Source organism: Brassica oleracea, chromosome C5 (genome assembly GCF_000695525.1).
Source record: "Brassica oleracea var. oleracea cultivar TO1000 chromosome C5, BOL, whole genome shotgun sequence".
Classification (NCBI taxonomy): Eukaryota; Viridiplantae; Streptophyta; class Magnoliopsida; order Brassicales; family Brassicaceae; genus Brassica; species Brassica oleracea.
Window position 1 is genome coordinate 7,800,786 of NC_027752.1, and position 22,641 is coordinate 7,823,426.

At 35.4% G+C, this 22,641-nt stretch overlaps 2 protein-coding genes and 2 pseudogenes across 2 annotated transcripts in view; 3 read left to right on the forward strand and 1 right to left on the reverse strand.

Annotated features, from left to right (window-relative positions):
- Positions 1 to 9,182: 9,182 nt before the first annotated feature.
- On the forward strand, positions 9,183 to 10,200 carry LOC106344412 (annotated as a pseudogene).
- Positions 10,201 to 15,001: 4,801 nt separating this feature from the next.
- LOC106293731 lies at positions 15,002 to 16,704 on the forward strand (annotated as a pseudogene).
- A 2,402-nt stretch (positions 16,705 to 19,106) lies between these two features.
- LOC106344167 (organic cation/carnitine transporter 6-like) lies at positions 19,107 to 20,921 on the forward strand. Its single transcript, XM_013783578.1, has one exon. It carries the CDS (start codon positions 19,189 to 19,191, stop codon positions 20,755 to 20,757), a length of 1,569 nt encoding a protein of 522 aa, XP_013639032.1. The 5' UTR covers positions 19,107 to 19,188; the 3' UTR covers positions 20,758 to 20,921.
- Positions 20,870 to 22,641, reverse strand: part of LOC106344166 (cation/H(+) antiporter 1-like) — a 6,560-nt gene continuing 4,788 nt past the window's right edge. Inside the window, exon 4 of the mRNA XM_013783577.1 lies at positions 20,870 to 21,149. Coding sequence (XP_013639031.1) covers positions 20,870 to 21,149 — 280 coding nt within the window. The remainder of the gene's footprint in view (positions 21,150 to 22,641) is intronic.

The window sequence follows — 22,641 nt, forward strand, 5'->3', positions numbered from 1 at the left end:
TATGTGAAATAGAGAGAGTAAGAAGTTAGAAACGCCACCCATTGTGTGTGCGCTAGATTAGATTGTCAATAACCTTATTTTTCCTGATATAAGATAAATAACATTATGTTGAAAATATATAAAATAAATAAATAACATTTTTATGTAACCGAATTAGAATTAGCCGGTTATAAAATCTTTTGTAACCAGAGAAAATATAATCAACTAGCACTTAAGTTGAGTTGTTTTGTCAAGATTTAAATAAAACATCTTGGTATTAAGAGCAATCAACAAGACAAAAGTTCTGTAGGCGTAGGACTTGCAGTTGTCGTACGTGTAACTATTGTAGTTTTGTATGATTTCTACTTGAGTCTGCTTTATGCAAAGCACGGCATTCATAATCCCGCATGTGCATGTCGAACAATGTCCATCGGATCTCTGTTAATGTCTCTGACGAGTTTTTCATTTCTTAATCTTCACATAAACCATAAACCATGTAGTCTAAGATAGTCCAAATTAGTATTAATACTCACTGCAGGAAGGAGCACATTTGGGAGAGATAGGATCAGGGACGGACACAAAGGCAAGCTCATGCCTCCCGACTGATTTTCATTTTCCTTAAGTAATTATTGTAAAGCCATTGAAATACCTTCAACTCTAAAACTAATCATAATGGAAAAAAAAATCATGTGTGTAACGACCTTTCCCGGAGCGTGCGTAAGGAAAGGTCGAGACCGCATGGCTAATTAATGAATGTTCGATTACTGGACAATGCGGGTTCCAACTAAGGAAAGTTTGACTGGCCATCTTTGGGAGAATTTTACGGAAGAAAGGATCGAGCAAGGAGGATCGCAGGATTCTTTGCCGGAAAACACAACTAGGTTCAGAGTCTTCGATCTTTTAAGATCAATCCAGGTGAGGACGTGATTCGTGGCAGTCCAATAAGAATTATTTTGTCTAGTTGATTCAGTAAGAACATGTGTATGCTTGGATAGAATTCGTTTATGGAAAGTTTGTTCATCGTGTTCATAGGAAAATGTTTGATAGAATTTGTTTAAGGAAAGTTCATTCTTCGTTTTTTAAAGAAATGTATAATAGGAATTGATTAAGGAAAGTTCGTTCATCGTGTTCTTGAGAAATGCATGCTATGGATTATCGAGTTATGTGAGGATGTTTATGTGAGAAATGAACGTTTGATCTTGAGAACCTAGGTCATGAAATTATAATGCGTTTAAGGAAAGAATAATTAAAATGTAATATAAGGAAAAGGTTAAGGAAAAAGGTTAAGGGAATGTAATGGATCGACGGGTCACAGGTTGGCTACGGCCGCATGTTTGGCTTCGGCCGCAGGTTTGGCTTCCGCCGCAGGTTGGCTTCGGCCGCAGGTTGGCTTTGGCCGCAGGATTATGAACCTTCGGATCGAAAGGTTAAGAAATATAAAGTAATGGAACTAGTTAAGTAAAGGAATGATAGAACCGAATGCTAGGGGGTTAGTAGTGATTGAGTGTTTGATTATTGGGCTGTAGTGGGCGGTATTGAGCGTCCTCACTGAGTACTTTTGTATGCTCATGCCTCCTTTTGCGATGCAGGTAAGGTTGATTATGTAGACCGGAGCGCGAGGCTATAAAGAACATCGGCAAGGGTGTTTTAAATGAGGTAATGTTGAGAGGTTTTGTAAAGATATTTTATTGTAAACTACATGATTTTTAATACTTAGTATTGGGTTTCATTTATAAAGTTGCAGTATTTCTCATGTTCATCAGATAAAATTTGACTCGATATTTTACTTAGAAATTTTTCACGTGTTTTCAAAGATTCACGGGTTGGGGTGTTTCAATTTGGTATCAGAGCGGGGTTGGCCAGCCAGTTCTGACATGGCTGGCTGTTTTTCGAAAATGGGATTTGTGGGTAAGGGTGAAAAGGAACCGATGGTCTATGTCTCGCGCGAAGGATGTGTGGTATGATTTTTCTAAGGTATTTCTTGGTATGTGTTTATGATTGGACTGCTTAGTAAATGGCTAAGCAAAATTATGTTAAATAGTTTGCAGGAAGTTAGTGAAAGCTAACTTAAGTCTTATGAAGGATATAAAGTGTCGACTGTCGGACTCTTCAAAGGGGAGACAAGGAGGGTATGAGGTTGGTTCAGTCGACAAAGGTAATATGCTTAAAGTCGTGCGTGATGGAGCAAGATATGTCAACATTAGGGGATGAGTAGATATGATGATAGAATGTACGAAGCAATAGTCGGCATGGATTGATGGTTATTGACTGGGCTTGTAGCATCCCCATCCCGCAGTGTGAGCTGGATCAGTCCAAGGCTGAGTGTTAGTTTGACTGATCAGTCGAACCTGACACGTATGACATCTCGTCTGGATAGTACTGGTCGGATTAAGACAATACTGTGGGTCCAGGCATAGCAGTTGAGCTTGTCGGACTGAGCTGGTCGGATTCAGACAAAGCAGTCAGAATTGTTTTTCGAGAAAAGTTAGTTTATGTAAGGACTGACTGGTATACGTTATGGTGAGAATGGATACCGTGCTGAACGTGTAGTGATAAGCTAAGTAAAACGGCGGGAACAGTTACCTGATGGTTATTGAGTGGTTATTAAGCAGTTACAGGACGGTTCCGGGTGGTTACTGAACTACTTAACTGACTGGACGGTTTATTGTCTGGAACTGCCAAGCAGTTATGGAACGGTTACCTAACCGCCCGATCGAGAAAGAAACTGTTCGGAGAGTTAATAAAAACTATCAAGGACGGTTACTGATTTGGGACGAGAGTGATTACGGGAAAGGAAAAACCGCCAACTTCCCTTTTTAATAGGATTTCGTGGATCAGAAAGGAGGAGGCGACACTAGAAAGAAAACAGAGAAAAACCAAGAGAGAAGGGAGAAACAGATGGAGAGGGACTGAGATCGGTAAGGAAGACTGATCGGATCCTTTCTCCGACTACCCTAGAGCTCAGCGGTGGTCTTACTGATCGTCTGAGATGTGTCGGGTTCTGGCTCGAATATATGAAGCGAGCGGTTAATAGGAAGAACCGATCCGTCTCTTGCCATGGCAGCTGAAACAAGCGCGAACCATGTATAAGGATGTACCGTCTTAATCTGCGCATGGTGGAACCATGTACTGTTGGATCGCAAGGTATACTTGACGATTCTGATGCATACTGCCGGTCTGATAAGGGATCATTAGTCTTGTCTGACGGCCTATGGTCTTAGACGAGACTGGTATCAGCAGTACGACAGAGGAACAACGATGGGGTGCAATTGGAACTGTACTTCGGTATCGTCCGTACGATCCGGAGGAAGGATCAGTCAGATTTATGGTGGACCGGAGCGTTGGCGGGAACTGAGCGAAAGATCAAGAGGAATCGACGGATAGTAAGCAAATGGAGCTGATGGTAATCTGGTTTAGTCTGAATACAAGCTGGACGCAAGGACGTAGTCGATCCACTCGTTAGTGGTATGGTGGCGAAAGCCAAACTTTGTTCGACTATAGAAGATGGTAATCCGGTTTAGTCTGAATACACAAGCTGGACGCAAGGACTTAGTCGATCAACTTGTTAGTGGTATGGTGGCGAAAGCCAAACTTGGTTCGACTATAGAAGTCCCATTTCTTGTGTGGCAGGAAGTTGTCGGTCGCATAAGAATGGGTTCGGGGAAAAGATCAGATTTGTTCAGGCAACATACATGGAGATTTTCAAGTCGCACGTTATTTATCAAGATGTTTCAGTGATGGTGGAGAGTGCAGATAACTTTAATGGTTTGATTTTGCTACTAGATAAATGGTTCAAAGAAGCTCTTGGAATGGACGTGTTGGATCAATGTCGAGTTAACTTGATTGAACAGATATTAAGGTAGCGTAACGGAAAGAAGGAAATATGGTAGCTCAGAAAAATGAAGAAGCAATATGATATTTCAAAAGTATCAACAGAAGAACGGAGCAGATGGTCGAGAACAAGTAGAAATTATTCTTAGGACCATCACAGAAGCAGAATTTGAGCAGAAAGGTATTGGTTGAATTTCAATGTGGGTAGAATGGGATGGAAGCAAGATTTTCAAGGAAGTTAAGCGAGTCGAGTTATCAGAAGAACGTAAATTGGGTTCGTGAGTGCAGTGGCTGAGGAAAGCATTGGACGGACCAAGAAAATGTTACGACCATTGCAATTAGCCAAGGATGAAGATTTCAATACGATCACATGCATGGTTGGAAGAGTGGGTAAGAATCGCCGTTAATAAAATGATATGCAAGTTGGTTCAACCATTCAATGGTTTGCAAGTTGGTTCAACCATTCAATGGTTTAACGCCAAATTATGTGAGGTTTGGTGGATGACATACGACAAAGAAAGGTTTGTGGTTCAGGAAGAGTTAATTTGGGTATGTATGTGTTAGTGAAGTCCAGTTGGGAATAATTTTGCATTGATGCATCCAAGACTGGAATTAGTTATTTTATGAATGTGATATCGCGTATTTGTCTTGACGGTTGTGGAACAAAAGAATTGCAGTCAGCGCTGAAAATATTGTGAATCAAGGGTGATCCAGATAATGTGAGTGCTTTGAGTGAGAAATCAGTTGATCAAGTTGATTGTCAAGCAACCATATCCGCCAGAGAATATGTGTCAGCCCTGCATTTTGGGATCCATGATGCAACCTAAAAAAAGCATTTTTCGTCAGCATATCGATTGCATTATTACAGGTGACTCGAGTATCAAAGTGTTCTAGTCAGACCAATAGTGTTGGACCAAAGTTAAATGGATGAAACATAAAGATTAGATCGAATAAGCGGTCAGTGAGGGGGAAGCAAAATACATGCAGCGAGTCCGAAATTGTTCAGTTTCTGTTTATGTGGCAGTTGGTCGAGACAAAATTCGTGGACGAATTTATTTTAAGTGGGGGAGAGTTGTAACGACCCGCTCCCGGAGTATTTTTAAATGTGAAGGAAATAAATCGTGAGAGGTTTGATTCGTCAAGGAGTCTATTTTTCTAAGTGTGGAAACACTTATATCCATGAAAGTTGGAAGAATAAGTTGTACTTTGACAAGTTTCAGATCATTAGTGAGCATACGGAACGAAATTGAAATGGGCTGAGTGACTGTAGAACAATCATGAAATGATCGGAGCGTGCGTAAGGAAAGGTCGAGACCGCATGGCTAATTAATGAATGTTCAACTACTGGACAATGGGGGTTCCAACTAAGGAAAGTTTGACTGGCCATCTTTGGGAGAATTTTACGGAAGAAAGATCGGGATATCGAGATTCATATAAGGAAAGAAAGCGCATAGATTCTTCGAGTATTGATGGCAAAGTTTGACCAAGCCAAATAAGGAAAACAACAATAAATTTCCGGCTTGGTGAGCAAGTCCAAGAGCAATATAAAAAAAGACCTCCAGCTCTCATTCTAGACACAACTCAAAAAGCAAGTCTTAGGGGGTCTAGAGAATGAACGCATTCTTAAAGAGAGAGAGTTTGGGCTGTGAGGATCGAGCAAGGAGGATCGCAGGATTCTTCGCCGGAAAACACAAGGTTAAGGGAATGTAATGGACAGACGGGTCACAGGTTGGCTACGGCCGCAGGTTTGGCTTCGGCCGCAGGTTGGCTTCGGCCGCAGGATGGACCTTCTGGTCGAAAGGTTAAGAAATGTTAAAGTAATGGAACTAGTTAAGTAAAGGAATGATAGAACCGCATGCTACGGTGTTAGTATTGATTGAGTGTTTGATTATTTGGCTGTAGTGGGCGGTATTGAGCGTCCTCACTGAGTACTTTTGTATGTTCATGCCTCCTTTTGCGATGCAGGTAAGGTTGATTATGTAGACCGGAGCGCGAGACTATAAAGATCATTGGCAAGGGTGTTTTAAATGTGGGTAATGTTGAGAGGTTTTGTAAAAGATATTTTATTGTAAACTACATGATTTTTAATACTTAGTATCGGGTTTCATTTATAAAGTTGCAGTATTTTTCATGTTCATCCGATAAAATTTGATTCGTTATTTTACTTAGAAATTTTCTCGTGTTTTCAAAGATTCACGGGTTGGGGTGTTTCAATCTGCCCCCGACTACTTATGTTCCTACATCCGCTACCGAATAGGATAGATGCTAGAATCCATGTTTGAAATGATTTATGGATTTGTTCACAGCTCCAACGAAGACAGTGGTTACTTCATTGCAATCTCTTTTGTGTAAAATTATTAGTAATCGCTAAAGTACTGTAAAACAATGTAATTTAATAATGAGAATTCGGAAAAAAAAAAAACACAAACTTTGCACGAATTGCCAAAAAAAATCTGTACTCGAGCTTGGCCAGAAAAACACTTTACTTTTGTTGACTTTTTTAACTTATTAAGTAACTTAGGATTGACTGGCCATATTAACATACCGTGAACCCACAGTTAAGACAACGTTAACTTGACGTTAAATGTTGGCGTTAAGTGAAACGACGTCGTTTTCAAATGAGATGAAACGACGTCGTTTTACATGATTTTAAAATGAAAAGAAGTAGATCATTGGTTTCGAACTCAGGTTGGTTGGGACAAATAACAAGACATTTTACCACTGGGCTACTGACATTTTCAATGAGGTTACAAAACATTTAATTTTATTTGGTACTGATTGAATATAAAAAAAATCTTTACAAACTTAAAAAGATCTTTAAAATTTCAAAAAATATAAAAAAGTTCAAGAAAAAGTAATATTACAATTAAATTATAAATAATTTTTTTTGTTAAAAATGAAAAAATTCCAAAATAATTTTAAAAATAAATTCCAAACAATTTAAAAATTCAAAGAAAATGCAAAAAAATTAAAGTTACAATTATCAGCTAAAAATTAAAATCGCACTCATAATGGGTACAATATTTATTTTAAGAATTTTAATTTTATTTTAATATGTGAGTATCTTTTTATGTGTGTATAATTAATTTCAACTTTTCGCAATTGTTTTTTAAAAAATGAAAATTTTGGAAGATTTTTGATTTTTTTAAAGAAAAAATAAAATTTTATTTTTAATTTTAGTTTCGAAATTAATTTTATAAAAAATTTCTATATTTTTTTTAATTTTTTGGAATTTTAAAGATCTTTATAAGTTTATGGAGAATTTTTTTATATTCAATGAGTACCAAATAAAATTAAATGTGTTAGTAACTCCATTGAAAGTGTCACTAGCCTAGTGGTAAAATACTTTGTCATTTGATCCAACCAACTTGGGTTCAAAACCAGGGATCTACTTATTTTTGTTTTCAAACCTTATAAAACGACGTCGTTTCACTTAACGACAACAATAAATGACATTAAATTTTTCTGTTAAATTTTCGGACGGCGTGCTATATTGGTAACTCAACAAAAACATTGTTAATTAATTCTAAAGTCAATGAAAGTTTTTGGTCAGTCCAAAAATTTATGTTTCTTTTGGCTATTCACCTAAAGTTGAGGTTTTTTTTTTCCGAATTCCCATTTAATAATTCTAGTAACTACTATATCTTGTCTTGTCCTGTCCTATCTTTAGAAGATACCTCTTTCTCTATCATTATTGCTTAGGAAATGCATAACAAGTCTTACCTGATTAGCAAAAACTTTTTGCATCCGCCACAGTATATAACACCATATATTTGATTAATACAGCCAGTTACTGGATATTAACATATAAAAAGAATATAAATATATATTTATAAAAAATATATAACATGAATCAATTAGAAGGTAATTAAACATTCACTGTATATATTCATTTCTTAAAAAAATATAACATAATAAATAGATTGGTAACGTACGCGTTGAGTTAGTTGCTTAATTACTTTTTCAAATATTATATTAAATTTTGTTTGTGCGTATGATCTTAATAGAGTTACTGTACTACATTTAAAATATAGCAAAAATATCACCTAATGAGTATTGATATCACTTGGGCTTGAAGTAATGATTTCTTCCCTCTGATCAGAGATATCTATGTTCCTGTGTCCGTAATTCTTCAATCCATATCTACAAATATTAAATTATAAGTAATTATTATTATGTGGTACAACTATGTTTATGTCACAACCGACAAGTATAAACGCCACTAGAAGGGAAACCGCAAATTAAATCCTAACTCATTAATAAACTTAGATTCATACTATTAACTTCGTCGACCATGCTTTTCACGAGCACTGACTGAGCTAGAAAAACGGGGGTCAAAAATTTATTAAAGTTGGTTAGCTAATGAAAGAGTCAAAAACATTGAAATTTAACCAATCAATCAATGTGTATCAATTTTATGCCTACATTAGGTTAAAGTTAAAAGTTGATAATGTTTTTTAAAAAAAGTTGATAAGGAGCATGATTAACGGAAAGTTATTAGTGGAGTCCTACTGGAATATAAAAAACCGTCTCTTAACTTTTAATTTAAAAAAGTTAAGATCCGGTTCTTAAATAAGATATTTAAGAGGCGGTTCTTAGCTTTTTTATTTAAACGTTAAGAGACGGTCTCTTATATTCCGATAAGAACCCCACCCTAAGAACTCTCCACTAATCATGCTCTAAGCGGCTTAGTAAGCCTTAGGCCCTAAGACCATGATTAACCTCAGTCTCTTAAATAGGGTTCTTAGCTTCGGCTAAGAAACCGTTCTTAGTTTTTCTTAGATTTTAACTAAGAAAAGCCAAGAACGTCTTTTAAATAAGAGATATAAGAGTCGTTTCTTAGCCGAAAAATGTAAAAAAACAAAAAAAATATCAAATCATGAGTTAAGAACTTCGGCTAAGAGACGGGAGTTAATCATGCCCTAAGGATCAGTTGACTCCAAGTTAAAAGTTGATAATGTTTTCGAGTTAGATTAGTTTTAAAAGTTAAATTTTATTAGAATTCGCTGATTTAAAATTTGTTAAATTTACATAATTTTACGTGTATTCTAAATTTTTATTAATATATTTTCAAAATTTTAATAATTAAAAGAATATTTAATATTCTGAGAGTTGGTTTCAATAAGTTAAAATATTAGAATTATCACTTCAACAATAAATTACAATATTAAAAAAAATGTCAAATAAAAGTTTTAATTATTAAATAATAAAAGTGATTTTTTCTATAAAAATATATTATAATATACAATAATAATAAATTATATTAAAATTATTATAATTCATAAATCAATAAAAGTATAATTTAAAAATTCTTCTAATTAACAAAAATCATATTCCCATTAATCCTCTTAGAAATGTGAGGGTTGTATTTAATGAACACTCAGATTCATTTTTCAGATATATATATAGGGCATGATCATCCAATAGCAAACCCTTCAACAGAAAAGGAAAAGCTCTAAACCAGATGGAGTCCGTGAGCTACGATGATTCCATTTACCTTTTTCGTTTTAGGGTTTATGTCATTGTCTGGAATCGCGTACCTTGCTCAACACTCTTCATGGAGATTTCTGTATCTATACACAGTCGTTCCCGCAATATTCTACTGTATCTTCCTCTGCATATTCGCACTCGAATCACCTCGGTGGCTTCACATGCAAGGAAACGATGAAGAAGCTATTAATGTTCTCAAAAGCATGTCATCGAAGAACAAACCCTACTTGGAATCACTAGTTTCTCAGTTACCTCCGGAGCAAGAAACCTCCGAAGAACTGCCAAGGTACTCGATTAAGGACTTCTTCTTCCGAAAGTGGGCTTTTCGGAGGATAGTAGTTGTTATGATCATATTGTTTGGGTTGGGAATATCATACTATGGAGTTCCATTAACAGTTAGAGACATAGACGTGAACATATACTTGAGCGAAACCTGTTGCCTACTTTCGTTATCACTCCGATCTTATTAGAGAGGTTCAACAGAAGAAGCTCTGTTCTAGTGAATACATTACTCGGTGGAGCCTCGGGAGTGCTATGTTTCGTTCTCAGCCTTCTAGGAAAACAAGCATTGCGTTTGCGTTTGAACTAGGGACATTTTTCTGTGCAAGAATCGGATTCAACCTAATGGCGGTTTATATGGTTGAAATGTTTCCTTCTTGTGTAAGAAGTTCCGCGACAATGATGTTTAGACAGGCTCTTGTTGTTGGAGGAGCTTGCTGTCCGCTCATTGCTTCCATTGGGAGAGATCTACCATCAGTATCCTTTGCGATTTTCGGAGTTGCCATGTCGGGTTTTGGATTGTTCGTTTTGATTCTACCCGAGACAAAAGGTTCAAGCCTCTGCGATACAATGGAAGAACAAGAGAAGAGAGATCAAACCATAAACACTAGCCATTGTTGATGAATTTAGAAGTTTAGCTTATAAATGCTCTATCTTCATATTTTTTCGAATATATGTGGTGTCTGTGTTGATGTAAAAGACTTATAAGAAGTGAGTTGAAGTTGAAGTATTGTTGTGTAAGACTAAATAATATTATGCTATTCATCCACAAATATATCAAAAAATTCTCAATGGTACAACTGTTTCTATTTTTTTTTTTTCTCTCAACAGTTTTGTAATGATTCAAAGCTGTAAATGTCTGTGAAGTAGGGTCTAGTGAATACTGAATGGACTTTTGCTGTTGTCTGAATGAGTAGGGACATTGACTCTGTGTTTGTTGGGTTATGTCTCAAAACCGGAGTGGTCTAATATGAAAGATGAACATATATGATTACATGCGTAACTTTGAGAGCAGAGATTACTATGTTCCGAGGGATGTTTGTAACGGCCCGATCCCCCGGCGTCCGACCGGGGTTATCGAAAGGGCGTTATAGACACGTATCTATTCATTTAGACAACCCTACGTATCCCGTTACTGGTCCCAAGAGTCGACGGACGCATAACCTTCTTTGAAATACCGTCTCATCCACATCCATATACTTCTACTTACAGTCCTGCGCACAGGAAAATGGAAATGGAGGGATGAGCGACAAGTTACTCAGTGAAGCGACTCTAGACCAGCCTGCCCGCATGACACTCTATACTACTCTATGCGAGAACTAGGGCTGACTAGTCACTACAATCAGTTAATGCAACTAAACATTTCATATCATCATCATTTCCAAGCATTCACAATTCTCGACGTTTCTAACAACCTAGCGATCAACCAATACAATGAGCTCACTCATTGCCACACACATCAGACCATAGACTTAACCGACTCGACATACAAGACTGACTCCATCTTATGACACCTTTAACACCCAAATACCCGACCATGAACTAATGACACCTACCATGCACGTTTTTATATCCCGCCTCTCGCGGCTGGCTCGTCTTCTCGTTCTCCGTGGGTAGCTCTCGCTAGACCACTACCTCATATTCATGTGGGTTCCCACAACTCCTATGGGTGCCTAGCGTAGAACTACTACCCCACGTACGCCCTCTATACTCTATATGATCACCCAATCCCATACTTATCCTTAACGTCATTCACTTATCCATTCACATCACGTCTCATTCTCATTCATTTTCTCATTCCTTTACACTTGGACTCGTACTCATACTCGTTCACTAGACGCCACCCGTTATCGGTGTCACACACAATACACATCGCACTCAAGTTCTACTTACGATAACATTAACAATCAATACTCACCTATCATCTTAGCATTCACTTACCTAGCTTTAATCACAAACAACACATGGGACTACACATCCAATCATACAAGCATCACCCATCAACCAATCAACATCACAACAACATAAATCAGTTCATTAAGTCCCGTTAACAGTGTGAGGGTCCTTATGCATCATGATCCACTCATCTATTATCTTAATCAGTAAACATGTTCTATCAACCTAGCTCTCAAACATGGACTACTCAATCCTAACTCCAACATAAAGGAGTATACAGAACCATGAGAGAAAGTTGGGTTCAAGACACTCCACTTTAGCCTAGATCTGGATCTGGATCTGGATCTCGAAACAAGAACAAGGGAGATGAGATCTGAACAGATCTGGAACAAGGAAACAAGAGAGAGACGAGATCTGGTCACCACCACAACACCACACAGCCACCAACATCACCACACTCGGACGACCACCCCACCACCGCTTGGACGACCACCACCACCACCAGCGGCTCGGCTTGCTCTCGGGGTGACTCGCGGCGAGGAGAGAGGGGGAGATCCAACGGGGAGAGAAAGGAGAGAGAGGCGTGAGAGAAAAAGAGAGAAAAGGAAAAGATAAGCTTGACGACTAGGGTTTCCTAGTCTCTCTAAATCTCTGCAGGGCTTCGCTCAAGTTTCAGAATGAGAGAAAAGAGAGAGGAGACAACTTTATTTATAGGAAAAGGAGGGAACCCTAGGTCATTTACCCTAGTGGACCGCAGTCCCAACGGGCTCTCTTTAATAAATTTTTGGGCCAGGAACCGGGCCGTTACAATGTTGTTCTCGACAAAATCGATGGGGTTTTGGATAGGATTTTTGGTTTTGGAGAAGGATGGTGAGACAGCGAATGTAGTAACAAAAGACGATGTGAAGAAGAAGCGAAATAACAGATTTAAGTGATGGCGTGTAACAGATTTCAGTGATGGTGAAATAAATAGTTCTATACGTAGTTTTTCTTTTATTAATATACAGACTACACAGAGAAACAATAGTTTGGAAGTTACAAAATTTAAAGGTGCAGTCTGAAAGAAAGCTAATGAAGACGAACTATATATAGCAAGATGTGTAATCCAATGCTTCTTGGCACGTTTCCCAGTGAACTATATCCTCCTAACCCACTCAACAAAGGAATAAAGACAAAACACCAGAAGATAAGAAAGTCAGAATCACCTGGATGCTGTTGAAACATCGAAAATTGCACACTTAGAAATGTTACATATGTTATATGAGCTGTTGAAGCTTTATCTATTTCAGAGAAGATTTTATCATTCAATCTCGAAATGATAATAGAAAAGTAAATTGGAATATAACAATCTATAAAAATCAAATATCTACAGAAAGATTCAGTGCTCTTTGATAAAAAGTTGGCAATGTAATTGGCGGGCCAAAGTATGTACAAAATTGATGAATGAGTAAAGAGTTGTGCTAATTTTCAGGATTTTGGATCATCGAACCACATTTTGGCAATAGGTGCCCAAAATATTGGCTTGTTGAATGCTACATATACATTTCATTGTTCAAATGAGAGTTTCAAATTAGTAAAGAAAGACGACGTCGTTGGTTCCTAGCTCCTGACAGCTGACAAGCCTCATCAGTTATCACCATCCAGATTCACTAAAATGTAAGCATAGGACTTGCTGTTATCGTGTAGAGAGTGTTGTTCTATTTTGTATGATCTCAACTTAAATTTGCTTCATCTCAAGTGATGCATGCGTCATCTTCATGTCCAGTAATATCAATAGGATCTCTGTTAATTAATGTCTCTAACCAGCTTTTCATTTTTTTCATATAAACCATATAATCCAAATGTCTGGGTTTCGATCGCTTTCAAGATCTTCATTCTCGATTTTGAGTTAGTTGCTAACTTACTTTTCAAATAACTTATATATTAAAACAAAAGTTGATTCATATTCCTAAAAAGTAATGTTACATTTAATCTCTAATCGTATCATTTAAATTTTAGATCTACCAGAAATTTTTATTGGCTATCAATAATTAGATTTAAAGAATAGATGATTCATTGGATTTATAGATAGTATAAATTAAATATATATAATTTAATGTTTTAATACTATACATTTATATGTTAAATATTTAAATATTTGTCGATGTTAACTTTTAAAATTATAAAAAAATTTCTTAAAATAACAAAAATCATATTATCTAACAATGATTAATCTTTACTACCTTAAACCAACGAAAACAAATTTTAAACTATATAGTTTATTTTAAAAATTAAACAAAAACTAAATGTTTAATTATTTACTCGATAATATAAATCTGTGAAGCGAAAAGTTTAATTTTTTAAAAACTTTCTAAATTTGTGAAATGTTACAATATTTTTGAATATGACAATAAAAAATATTTTACTAATCTTTATATATATAGTTACAATTTTAATAATGAAATATTAATCTGAAAATATATATATAGAAGAAGATACAAATACATGTGAAAGTTTATAACAATCTATTCAATGAAAAAAATATACATATGTTTTAAAAATTGATAGACACGTATATATATGTTATAATATATACCAATTTAGAATTGAAAACAAAATGTTTATGTAAAAATAAATGAAAACAAAAATCCGAAATCTAGTTGACATTAGATTTGTTTGTGCAATTGTGCATATGATCTTCGTACAGGATCAGCTAATGACTAATGAGTATTGATATCACTTGGGGTGAAGTAATGATCTCTTCACTTTGTTCAGAGATATTTATGTCCTCTCTGCTGATGTGTGTTCTTCCTCATCCAATGTCCCAAATTTTTAAATCCATATCTACAAATATTAATGACAAGTAATTATTATGTGGTACTGCTATATTTATGGCACAACCTATAAGTATGAACGCCACTAAAAGAAAAACAGCAAATTAAATCCTCATTATCATAATATTGACTTCATCGCCCCCACGCTTTTCACGACTCACGGCACATTTTGAAACTCATGTCAAACTAAAACACGTCGAGATTTTTTTTAAAGTTAGATTGACTTTAGAAGTAAGAGTCTATTAGAGTTAGTTGATTTAAAAGTTTGAAATTTTGTTAAATTTACTTAACTCTGGTAGTCTTTTTGAAAATTTAGTAATAGATTAAAAAATTAATAATCAAAAGAATATCTAAAAATCTGATAGCTGCTTTTAATAAGTTAAATTATTAAAAAATTATCATTCAATAATATATATTAATTTTCTAAACAATATTTAATTTATAAATAATACTATAGTTAGTTGACAAAAAATAATACTATAGTTAATTTTAAAAAATTATAATATAACCAATAATAATAAATTATGTTAAGTTATTATAATTAATAAATCAATAACAATATAATCCAAAATTATAATAATTAACAAAAAATTTAATCCCACTACTCTTGTTAGAAATGTTATAGGTTTGTATTTAATGAAAACTCAGATTCAGATTTTTATATATAGCTGATAAGAAGGGCGCAATGATCATCCAATAATCCAATAGCCAACCCCTTCAAAAGAAAAGAAAAATCTCTAAAACCCCAAACAATATTAATGTCTGGTCCTTCAGAACCATTGTTGCTGTCTCATATCGGCGCCGATGATTCTAACGTCGACCACAAAACCAGACCAGAAGCTTTAACTTTCGACAGCATTGTCGAACACAGTCTATCAGATTTTGGGTTCTGGCAACTCTTCCAGGTAATCCTCGTTGGAGTCGCTTTGTTCTTCGATGCTCAGCAGATATTCATCACCGTTTACACAGACGCATACCCCACGTGGCACTGTCTTAACCACACGATCTGCGATCATTCCACTTCCGACATCTGCCGGCTCCCAAGATCAGCCTGGGAATGGGACGGTGGCTCCAAGGACAAAACCGTCATTTCAGATTTTGGACTCGAGTGCTCGAGCTCATTACTCAGAGGTATGCCTACCTCTGCTTTCTACATCGGTGGCATTGTTGGTGGATTCGTTCTAGCTTTAATCCCAGATGATTCCTTGGGCCGCAAGAAACTAGTATTGTTCTCAACCTTTGCAATGTCAATCACTTCAATCTCTGTTATTTTCTCAACCAACGTATGGATCTACACAACGCTAAAGTTTATCATCGGGTTCTCGAGATCACAGACATGGTCATACGCGCTGGTTCTAATCAGTGAGCGAGTCTCCACCAGATGGAGACCGAGAGCTACGATGATTCCATTTACCTTTTTCGTTTTAGGGTTTATGTCATTGTCTGGAATCGCGTACCTTGCTCAACACTCTTCATGGAGATTTCTGTATCTATACACAGTCGTTCCCGCAATATTCTACTGTATCTTCCTCTGCATATTCGCACTCGAATCACCTCGGTGGCTTCACATGCAAGGAAACGATGAAGAAGCTATTAATGTTCTCAAAAGCATGTCATCGAAGAACAAACCCTACTTGGAATCACTAGTTTCTGTGTTACCCCTGGAGCAAGAAACCTCCGAAGAACTGCCAAGGTACTCGATTAAGGACTTCTTCTTCCGAAAGTGGGCTTTTCGGAGGATAGTAGTTGTTATGATCATATTGTTTGGGTTGGGAATATCATACTATGGAGTTCCATTAACAGTTAGAGACATAGACGTGAACATATACTTGAGCGAAACCTGTTGCCTACTTTCGTTATTCTTTTGTTATCACTCCGATTTTATTGGAGAGGTTCAACAGAAGAAGCTCTGTTCTAGTGAATACCTTACTCGGTGGAGCTTCGGGAGTGCTTTGTTTCGTTCTCAGCGTTCTTGGGAAAACAGGCATTGCGTTTGCGTTTGAGCTATCGACGTTTTTCTGTGCAAGGATCGGATTCAACCTAATGGCGGTTTACATGGTTGAAATGTTTCCTACTTGTGTGAGAAGTTCTGCAACAATGATGTTTAGACAGGCCCTTGTTGTTGGAGGAGCTTGTTGTCCGCTCATTGCTTCCATTGGAAGAGATCTACCATCAGTATCCTTTGCGATTTTCGGAGTTGCCATGTCTGGTTTGGGGTTGTTCGTTTTGATTCTACCCGAGACAAAAGGTTCAAGCCTTTGCGATACAATGGAAGAACAAGAAAAAAGAGATCAAGCTATAAACTCTAGCCGTTGTTGATGAGTTTAAGAGTTTCTTTATCTTATAAATTATCTATCTTAATATGTTTTCAAATATGTGGGTGTTGAAGCAAAATACTGATAAAAAGTGAGTTAAAGTATTATTATGTAAACCTAAATAAAATTTGATATTCATCCACAAAGCTATCAAATGATCGTGTTCTTGATTGGTAGAGCATTAGCACTAGCAGTATGCTGCAGGAGTTGTATGCTTTTGCTAAACTGTTTAATAAGATGATTGGTAGATCAGTATGAGTATGCTATTTAAAATTATTATAAAAACTAGTATATAATATATAATATATTTATTTTTAATGAATATATTTCTAATATATATAAATATATTAACATATAAAATTAAAAAGATATATAATTTATTTATTTTATTTAATCATTTTAAAATTATGCTTATATTGATGCCAAAAAAAAAAATTATGCTTATATCAAAAAATATTATTTTAAAATAAATTTTATAATTAAAATATTTATTTTTAAACATAATATTTCACATTTAAAATAAATTAAATTAAATTATCTAAATTAAATTATATTTTAAATGTGAAATACTATTTAAAAAAAAATATTTTTATTGTAAATTATTTTTAGAAATCAAAATTTTATTTTCTAGATATAAAAATATTTTTCTGATATTATTAAATAAAATAAATGAATTAATTATATATTTTTTTAATTTTATAAATTATAAATGCAAATGCTTTTCTAAATGCTTTATATGAGAGCATTGGCCCGAAAACATTTGGAGAGCAGTAGCATTTAGTAAATGCTTCTCTAAATGCTTTTCTAACAATTGTTGATTGGATAATGTATAGCATAATGCTAATGCTAATGCTCTACCAATCAAGGCCATATATGTCTTTTAACTAGTATCACGGCAAATAATCTGTCAAATTGAAGTTGAAAACCTTCAAAATTACGTTACCAAATATACAAAATCCAAGACTCGCAAATAACTTAATGCCTAGTGTTAAGATCTCTTTTATAGAAACTCTAGTTCTAGATTCTATCAAACTAAAACACTGTATGATTAAAGATCTAGATTTGTAGCTAATGATAACAAAGATTCAGATTTATATATAGCTGATAAGAAGGGCAATGATCATCCAATAGCCAAAACTACTTGAAAAGAAAAGAAAAAACTAGAGAACCCAAACAATATTTTAATGAGCTGATCAGACAGAACCATTTTTGTCGTTTCGCTCTGGCTGATCATGCCATATATAAGGCAATTGATCAAAATAACATTTATTAAAAGTGAAAAACTAACTTATTCTAATGAATAATTTATCTAATATACATAAACAATTTTAAAATAATTATTAAAAATATTGTTACTTTTAAACACTAAACCTTAATCTACACCCCAAAAATCAATACACTAGTTGTTAACTATTTAATACTATCGGTATATGCGTATTTATACATTTTAATGAATGTTATTTGATCATTTTATGTGCTATTTTTCATTTTTTTGCGTGATATCTTATGATATTTCTCTATTTATTTTACTTTTTGAATAAAACTAATGTTTTGCCTTTGCAGACTTGGCTTCAATAGTCTTTGATTGTCTGCAATTGTTTTCTTTGTCATACTCATACCGTCATAAGAGACCAAGTTAAAGATCCGAAATTAGGTTACTTAATTAAAGTAGGATATTTTTATATAGCGCTAAAGAGAAGACAAAAATTACCATATATTTGACTAAACACACCTACTTTCTGGATATTAATTACATATCCTTATGTAAGGTGGGATATTTTAATTAAATGTTTTGTTGAAGAAAATTAGATATAGAACTTGAATCCATTAAAAGATAATCAAACGTTCACTGTATATTGATATTCATTTTTATAAATAGATTTCTAACACCTTGAGATAGTTGCTAAGTTACTTTGTCAATAATATGTCATTAAATTTTGTTTATGCATATGATTTTTAAAAAGTTACTACGTTTTCAAATATAGCAAAAATATCACCTAATGAGGAATAATATTTACTTGGAGTGAAGTAATGATCTTTTCCCTTTGATCAAAGATATTTTGTTCATATGCTAATGGTCTTCGATCTCTCCGAAATTATTCGAAATTGTGAATCTAATGAAAACTTTCGCAGAGTTAATATATATATATATATAAGTTTTATGGTTTCCAATTAATCGTAAATGTTTATGACTTTATAAATCTCAAGGTCTGCCTATGGTACTTGTATTAGTTATAAGCCATTATTATGTGGTGCTACTATATTCATGGCACGACCTGTAAGTATGGACGCCATTAATAAATTAATTACTGTACTTAATTTCATACGTTTAACTTCGTCGACCCACGTTTCTCACGAGCAGGTTTTAAAATAGATACTAGTATTACTCATTTCAAACTGAAACACGTCAGTCAACCCACGCTTCTCACGACTATCAAACTGAAATTACACGTTATGGTTAACGATCTAATGATAACACAGATTCAGATTTAGATTTATATATAGCTGATAAGAAAGGAAATATTATCATCCAACAGCCAGCCCCTTCAAAAGAAAAAAAGTTTTAAAACCCAAACAATATTTTGATGACTGACCAGTCAGAACCACTGTTATTGTCTCGTATCTGCGCCGATGATTCCGACGTCAACGACAGAACCAGTTCAGAAGAGTTGACTTTCGACAGCATTGTCGAACAGAGTCTATCAGATTTTGGGTTCTGGCAACTCTTCCAGGTAGTCCTCGTTGGACTCGCTTTGTTCTTCGATGCATTTCCGATATTCATCACCGTTTACACAGACGCATACCCCACGTGGCACTGTGTTAACCACACGATCTGCGACCACTCCACTTCCGACATCTGCAAGCTCCCAAGATCAGCATGGGAATGGGACGGTGGCTCCAAGGACAAAACCGTCATTTCAGAATTTGGACTCGAGTGCTCGACCTCTTTACTCAGAGGTATGCCTAGTTCTGCTTTCTACATCGGTGCCATCGTTGGTGGATTCTTTCTAGCTTTAATCCCAGATGGTTCCTTGGGCCGCAAGAAACTAGTTTTGTTCTCAACCTTTGCAATGTCAGTCACTTCAATTTTTGTTGTTTTCTCAACCAACGTATGGATTTACACAACCCTAAAGTTTGCCATCGGATTCACGAGATCACAGACTTGGTCATATGCGCTGGTTCTCATCAGTGAGCGAGTCCCCACCAAATGGAGACCAAGAGTTACCATGATTCCATTTACCCTTTTCGTTTTAGGGTTTATGTCATTGTCTGGAGTGGCTTACCTTGCTCGACACTCTTCATGGAGATATCTCTATCTCTACACAGCCGTTCCAGCAGCATTCTATTGTATCTTCCTCTACCTCTTCGCACTCGAATCACCACGGTGGCTTCACTTGCAAGGAAACAACGAAGAAGCCATTGTTGTTCTCAAAAGCCTGTCATCGAAGAACAAAGCCTACTTGGAATCACTAGTTTCTAAGTTACCCCTGGAGCAAGAAGCCGTTGAAGCACTGCCAAGGTACTCGATTAAGGACTTCTTCTTCCGAAAGTGGGCTTTTCGGAGGATATTAGTTGTTATGGTCATATTGTTTGGAATGGGAATGTCATACTACGGAGTTCCATTAGCAGCTAGAGACATAGACGTCAACATATACTTGAGTGAAACCCTAAACGCAGTGGTGGAGTTGCCTACTTTCATTATCACTCCGTTCATATTGGAGAGGGTCAACAGAAGAAGCTCTGTTCTAGTGAACACCTTACTAGGTGGAGCCTCAGGGGTGCTTTGTTTCGTTCTCAGCGTTTTCGGAAAAACCGGGATCGCGTTTGCGTTTGAACTTGGGACATTTTTTTGTGCAAGGACCGGATTTAACCTAATGGCGGTTTATATGGTTGAAATGTTTCCGACTTGTGTCAGAAGTTCAGCAACAATGATGTTTAGACAAGCTCTTGTTGTTGGAGGAGCTTGTTGTCCGCTCATTGCTTCCATTGGGAGAGATCTACCATCAGTATCCTTTGCCATTTTCGGAGTTGCCATGTCTGGTTTGGGGTTGTTCGTTTTGATTCTTCCCGAGACAAAAGGTTCAAGTCTCTGTGACACAATGGAAGAACAAGAAAAAAGAGATCAAACCATAAACACTAGCAACTGTTGCTGAGTGTAAGAGTTTGTGATATGTTTTCAAATCGTTATGTGTGTCTTATGTGATATAAGAAACTGGTAAAAATAAGTTGGAAGTATTGTGCGTAAAAAAACTAAAGAATATTTTGCTATTCATCCACAAAGATTTCAAATGAGTGTCTATGTCTTTGAACTACTAATACAGAAGCATTTACATCCATATTTGATGAAGCCAAGAAATCTCCGATCGTTCCTAGTTCCGGACACTCTTCCCAATCGTTCATTCCTGACGTCATTAGGCAACCACCTCTGTTTTTCCCCACCACAAACAGTGAATACATCTCTCCTATCTCTCTCAGAATCGTCAGTGTTTGCTCTCCGTTGCTTACTCGCTTCTCTATGAATCCAACTTGCCCCGTCGTTACAAATCTGCCAAAAATAAACCAAAACCAGTCCGGTCAATGAAAAAAATGCCAATGTTTCAGGTCTAGAAATTATCCACAACCCTAGTACTAAGATCTGAAATTTATGAGGGAGATAAACATTTTTAGGTTAATTGTAACAAAAAATATTTATAATTTTTGGGCCATGCAGCAAATACATAATATTTCCTTAAAATTTGGATTGTAAGATTAAGTAGATTTTGATTCGCGCAACCGCGCGGATGTTTGTTTTCACTTTTTTTTTTTTTTTTTTTTTTTTGGGAGTGAAAGTGACAAGGGTGTCATTCACTCTTCGAGTGTTCGATCTTCGGACTTGTGCCTAAGAGTAGTATCGTCGTAGGTGCATCGAGTTCCACGCTCTGGGGACGGGCTCGCCGGTCGACGTCTCGAGTCGGTAAACTCCTGGTTTGACGACTTGAGAAATTTTGTACGGCCCTTCCCAGTTAGTTCCGAGCTTGCCTGCATTCAGCTCCTTGGTGTTTTCAAACACTTTGCGTAGTACTATGTCGCCCAGTTCGAGAGGTCGAGACTTGACCTTCTTGTTGTATTCATAAATTGATGTTTGTTTTCACTTTTCTATACATAAATTATTGTTTTAGAACATAAGTGTATATATTTTTAACATTAACCGTATGCTTAAATATTTATATAACTATTTTAAATACAATAATTTTATAATTTACATGTTATAATTAATCAATTGTTTAAAACCGTATGAATTTGTCAATTCTTATTATATATTTATTTTTTTATATTTACATTTAGTTATTAAACAAATTAATATATTCATGAGAAAATATATTTGAATATTATTTTGTATTTAATTTATGTTAAATTCTGATCCGTCTTTTGAAACTAGATTTCTTTTTACGAATACTTTTTATGGTTATTCATTTAAGATAATTATTATTGTATATATAAAAGTATAAGATATATTAATTTTTAGACATGTATTATATATTTTACTAATTTTAAATCGTTCTATCATCATATCTTAATTTTAAAATAAATAATTTATATTTATGAAAACAAAATTTTTAAATTTATCAATTGAATATACTTTTATTATATTTATTTAAGTATAATAATTGTATTTTAACATAATTATGAATGAAAATAAAATTTATAAATTTTACAATTGAATATACTTTTATCATATTTATTTAAGTATAATAATAGTATTTTAACAATTTTGGTGGAGTCCAGGGGGAAGGATAAGGGGTATGCACTGGAAATCATAGGATAAAGTGTGTCTTGATAAGGAAGATGGGGGTCTAGGTTTTAAGGATATTACGGATTTTAACACAGCAATGCTTGGTAAACAACTGTGGCGTCTGATCGAGAAGCCAAATACTTTATTTTCCCAGGTTTTCAAGGGACGGTATTACAGGAATGCATAACCCCTGGAACCGATTCGCTCTTATTCTCCGTCATATGGCTGGCGGAGTATCGTTTCTGCTAGATCTCTGGTAAGCAAA